The following is a 5,715-nucleotide window of genomic DNA, read 5'->3' on the forward strand; positions in this document are numbered from 1 at the left end:
ACATCAAACAGAATTCCTTTGTATCTTCAATCTTCTTTACTTGACCTGATTGTTTAACATTCCCACTCAAAATCTGTCTCCCTTACTTCCTCTTGGCCTTTATTTTCAGACAGGGTCTGTTACCCAGGCTGGAGTCCAAAGGCCTGATCCTGACTCACTGCAACCTCCACCTCTCAGGCTCAGGAAACCCTCCTGCCCTAGTAGTCAAGTACTATACCCAAAAACCTCAAGGCTGCTCTGCTATGAAAATGTACAGTATGGCGCCTCACATTCAGCCAGTAATATGCAAGTTAAAATCCACCCACACAAAATCATATCCTACTCACACATTCAAACAAGAGAAACAGTCACACACAAAGAGTCAAGACTATTTTAAAAGGGGGGGCCAAATTATTATTATTTTAAAATTTGATTACAACCAATTTTGTTGGCATTAAAATTAGAGGCATTAAGCTGGAATGGATATATACCAAAAACCAGAAAATGAGTTTGGCAAAAATGGGAATAGGAGTTTTCCAGTAATTTCAGATTAGAAATCAATTTAGAGCAACAAACCCCATGCTTACATTGATTGTGCCACAGATTTAAACTTCAGTAGTGCATTAGTAAACTGTTCACATTTAGGTCTTCACCTTGAGATTTGACAACTGTTTCTTGGAAAAAAATATCAGTACCTTGTGCAAATAAATCAGTCTTCCCTGTGCCTTAGCACACACTTAAAATTTCTCCATTGTATATGTACAAAACACCTGCAATGTGGGCAGGGCAAAATACATACTTTCATAACAAAACTATAATATACCTCTCAAATATGAACAATATACACATAATACATGGTATACAGTATTTACAAAATATAAAATATAATACAAGCTGTTTGTGATTTTTCAAACTCATCTTTTGCACTTGTATGCTGCAACAAGGCAAATTTCCATTTCTGTACCAATTTTCTCAAGAGTCCAGGGATATGGGAAAACTTATGTTTTACACACATACTGAAATCTGAAATCTAAGATTGAACTTTCAGGAGCGTTTTTAAGTGTACTGCCATCAGCTCCCTGTTTTGGTTGGAATTTTCATCAGTGCTTCCCATCCAGTGACTAGGAGGCTTTGGAAGAACACTAGGAGAAGGTGGATCACTAAACTTTGCCCCAGCATAATTTTCCTTTTGGCTAACTTCAGTTAGAAATGCTGATTTCTTCAAATGCGTGTTTTTAATATTCTCGGTATTTTTAAAAGGCTTTTTTTCCTGCTTCTGAATTCTGTCAGATGAAACAGAATCCTGCCAAAAGCTGTTTTCATTTCTTTTTGCAGAGGTGATCTTGGTTAGTGGCAAATTATATTTGCTTTTCTGTCTGTTTATCTTTGGTTGTTCATACAAGTGTATACCATGAACAAGCTGGCCGTGGGGAAGGGCAATTTTCTCCGATTTTCCCATCTTTGATTTTAAAACCTACAAAGACAAGAACACAAAAGTAAATATAATTCCCAGATAAAATTTATGCACCTCATATCACATATCTATTTTTTTTTAAGTTTGACCACAGCCACAGAAAAGAACAAAATCATATTCTTTGTAGCAACACATGTAGCTGGGGGCCATTACCGTGGGCGAATTTATGCAGAAGCAGAAAACCAAATACCACAAGTGAATTTGAGAGCTAAACACTGGGTACAACATGAATAAAGTGGGGAACGACAGACACTAGGCACTACTATAGATGGGAAACAGGGGAGCAAGGGCTGAAGAGTTACCTATTGGGTATTGTGCTCACTACCTGCGATGGGATCATTCATACTCCAAACCTCAGCATCATGAAATATACCCACGTAACAAACCTGCACAGGTACCTCCTGGATCTAAAATAAACGTTGAAATTATAAAAACTTTAGTTGGGCATGGTGGCTTACGCCTGTAATCCCAGCATTTCGGGAGGTCAGCAAGTGGATCGCTTGAGTTCAAGGAGTTCCAAGACCAGCAGGGGCAACATAGCAAAACCCCACCCCATGTCGACGACAGTTCAAAAATTAGGCGGGATCCCGCGCCTCTGGAGGCTGGGGAGGCTGGCTAAGGCAGGAGGATCCCTTTAGCCTGGGAGAAGGAAGCTCCAGTGAGCAGAGATCATGCCACTGCACTCCAGCTTGGAGTGCAAGAGACAGACACTCTCTCGAGTAAAAAAACGAAACCTTAAATTTCCCTTTACTTTTAGGTACACTCTTGGTCGCCACTAAAAATACCATTAATGACTACTGCTGGTATGCAACGTAAACAAATTCTAAAATGTCAAATGGACTTTTCACAGACTAGGACTGGGGCTCCCGGACACCTGGGAGGCGGAAAGCAGGGTCCGACCTTTCCATGGCCACCCCCAGCCCACCTCGTCTTCCATTTCAGACTTTTCAAAAAAGTATGAAATAACCCAAGTCCACCTTTTCAACAACTCTAAGGAAGACTAACAGCTCTCTTCCAGATACCAGTGTCAGAAACAATGTTTGCTGTGTACCTCCTCTCTGGTTTAGTAACTGTTTCAACAACACTGCTTCACTAATCATTTTCCTAACGTAAGGGTGCTTATAGGAAGTCTTGAACACATGTAAAAGCATAAAGTAACCCACTAGATCACCACAATACCAACACTTGCAACGCAGTAGTAAACAAGGCACGACAAGAAAGTAGAGAACAAATTAACTTTCCACGTCAATAGGGACTGCCAGGTCCCTGGTTAATACCTGTTACAGAAAACAGGCCAGAAAAACAAGCACATAAGCTTTTAGATAGTCACGGATATTTCAAAAGTCGTGGAATTTTAAAACTTGGGAGATATCTGGGAACATAATTTAAAGAAACGCAGTGATCCCAGCCACGGCACCAAAACAACAACAACAAAAAAAAAAAACAAAACAAAAAACGCCCTGAGCAATTTTTTCCCAAGGGCACAGCTAGATAAACTGAAATCTCTAATTCAATGCAACATTCACTGAACAGTGGGAACTTGATTTTATTACGAAAAGAGCAAGTCATTTAAGTCCATCAAACGTTATTTGGCAAGACTTTGAAATCATTTCGTATACTTAATCCCATTTAAACTTCTATCCATTTTGTCCTAATCCAATAGCACTGCAATCACACAGCCTAAGTCGATTCAATTGCTAACTCTTCTGAAAACTTACTCTGGACACACTAACACGAACTACACAGTGCCAACCGTAATAAAATCAGTTTTGGGCGGCTCCTGCCAACCCGTAACTTAGAACCACTAAGTAGGTCAGGCCCCGCGGCCGGCAGAGCCCCAGCTGGACACCGCGTCCCACACCGGGCACCTCACATTTCGGCACGGCTCCAACCAACCGAAACCGAGCCGCTCGGAGCCCACTCCACCCCCAATGGCGGGACCTTAGAGACCGTCTCCGCGCTTCACTGACTAGGACTGGGGCTCCCGACAGCCGGGAAGCAGAAGGCTGGGCCCCGTTCTTCCCCGGCCGCCCCCACCCTGCCTCGCCTCCTTCATGGGCGCAGGAGCGTCGAGCACGTAGCGCGCTGACGTCAGCCCTCCCGCGGGCCCCGTCCCTGCCCCCACCCCGCTGAGCGCCCGGAACGCCGAAACCCCCTGGAACGCCGCCAGCCTTCTAAATCGGGGCTGTTGCTGGGGCGCAGTGGCGCTTCTCATTGGCCGACTCCTGGGAGCCAATCACAAGCGCCAGCGCATGCCTCCCCTTCCCCCTTCTTCCCCCAAACCAGGAGTGGAGCGGGCGTCACGGAAACTTCCCTCCCGAGTAAACAGCCGCCCCCCCCCACCCCGCCCCCACCCGCCCGACACCCCCGGGTGCAGGGCCTGCAGCCCCAGAGCTCCACCACGACCGTCTAAGGGTCCGACTCCTCAACGGCCCCCGGCGACCCTTACCTCTTTCCTGAGCGGGGGTTGGTCGGGCGCCGCGGGCCGCAGCGGGGCAAGGTCGGGGCTGGCTCCTTCCGTGCGTGTTGCGGCTGCAGGACTAGGGGCCAAGACCTCCTGCGCTCTGCTCGGGCCCGTCGCCGGGCTCCGGCCGCCCTCCAGACTCGGCCGGTGCTGCTGGTACTGGTGAAAGCGGCTGGGCAGCTGCCCTGCAAGGCTGGCCCGCACCTTCTTCTTTCGCCGCTTCTTCGGCGCTGCCCGAGGGGTGCCTCCAGCCGCCGCGAGGCTGCGGTTGGGCAGAGCTGCTGGAGCGCGAGGCTGGGGGGTCAGACACGGGCCATCTCCCCCTAAGAAGTGAGGAAGGAAAAGGGTTGGGGGCAGTGCCCGGGGATCCGGGATCCGGGGTAAAGGCGGCGGAGCCGTGGTCACCATGGGGAGGGCCCCGAAGTAACCGCGGGAGGAAAAGCCAAGCGGCGCAAGGCGGCCACCCAGGACGAGCGGCTCCCGCTGCGGAACGGAGACGACGGTCATATCGCTAAGAAGCTTGTCGCTCAGCAACGAGGAGAAAAGGAGAAGGTGAAGCCTGTGAAGACGGGGTAGCGGCGACGGATGCTGCTAGGAGAGCCAGAGAAGATCGCGGAACATGACTCGGGCGGTGGCGGCGCAGCAACAAATAGCCACAGCCCCAGCTCCGAGTGTTGTTATCAGAAGCTCCGCCCATGCCCGCCCACTTCCCTGGGAAAGCCCAATCAGAATGCGACGGTGCAGGCCACGCCCCCGCTCCGCCTCCGCCTCTTGGGGTAGACACAAACAACCAGCTTGCTGCAGCCTGGCACAAAGAGCGCGCACTGCGCAGGCGCTGCCAGCGGGCTCTTTCGGGAAAAGTCGGTCCCGCGAACAATGAAGTTGGATTTCCGCCCCACCCTCTTTACCCCTCCCCAGCACGCCCTCGCGCCTCACGTAGCTAAAGAGTGGTGGGACTGAAATGTCCCGGGGGAGTTTGTTGATGGGGGTGGGGAACGGGGAGGGCAGGAGGAGGGCGGCAGGAAGAACGGGGGCGGGGAAGCGGGACGACTCTGGCAAGGCCACGGTTGCCTCCTCCGCTGCTGACCTTGGGGAAGTATCCGTTTTATTTTCAGCCCAACATAACAGCGTTATCATTTAAAAAAAAGATTTCTAAGTACGTTGTAGGGATTTCTTTCCTAGCAATCGTGAAAAAAATCAGTCTACATTTAAATTATATCTACTGAAGTGTGGCTCACGATTCTTTATTTACTTGGTTCAGCAACGCTGCTTATTAGTCCCGGTGATCAGAGTAAAAATCAAAGTGACTTACTGGTTGAATTAGCCCCTCAATGTATAAGTTCTCTGTAAATCCATAAAGGGAAGTTGGAGTTTTTTTTCTGACTTAATGCTTGGATTGTGAGACTTTGAGATCGCAACATTGTGTCTGGTACTTGAGGAAGCAGCAAGTTGGCTTGTATCTATCTCCAAGGGAGAAAGTGAAACAGCTCTGCAACCTACAGAGTATTTTGTTAGCTGTATGTAGCCAGAAATCTCTCTTGAGATTTGTACACCACACTGCTCACCCACAAAAAAGAATTGTGGCCATAATTTATCAAGTGTTTATGTTTCAGGAACTTTTCTTTAATTAAATTATCTCACTTTAACCTCACAATAACCCTTATGAATAGTACTAAGAAAAATAGATCAGACCTCAGCTCTGCGAGGTAGCTAGACTCTGTCACTCTCTTCCTTTCCCTACCAACCCATGCCTGGGACAATTGTTTAAAGGTATTTTGTTCCTGATTAGCTTCCTGCG

General features: G+C 48.2%; 1 protein-coding gene across 1 annotated transcript; it reads right to left on the bottom strand.

Annotated features, from left to right (window-relative positions):
• Positions 1-370: 370 nt before the first annotated feature.
• Positions 371-5,136, bottom strand: PNRC1 (proline rich nuclear receptor coactivator 1). Its single transcript, XM_017506807.2, has 2 exons — positions 3,903-5,136; positions 371-1,453 (listed from the first exon to the last, which is right to left on the bottom strand). Exons 1-2 carry the CDS (start codon positions 4,422-4,424, stop codon positions 1,010-1,012), a joined length of 966 nt encoding a protein of 321 aa, XP_017362296.1. The 5' UTR covers positions 4,425-5,136; the 3' UTR covers positions 371-1,009.
• Between the last annotated feature and the right edge of the window lie 579 nt (positions 5,137-5,715).

The sequence above is a fragment of the Cebus imitator genome, unplaced genomic scaffold (genome assembly GCF_001604975.1).
Source record: "Cebus imitator isolate Cc_AM_T3 unplaced genomic scaffold, Cebus_imitator-1.0 Scaffold359, whole genome shotgun sequence".
Classification (NCBI taxonomy): domain Eukaryota; kingdom Metazoa; phylum Chordata; class Mammalia; order Primates; family Cebidae; genus Cebus; species Cebus imitator.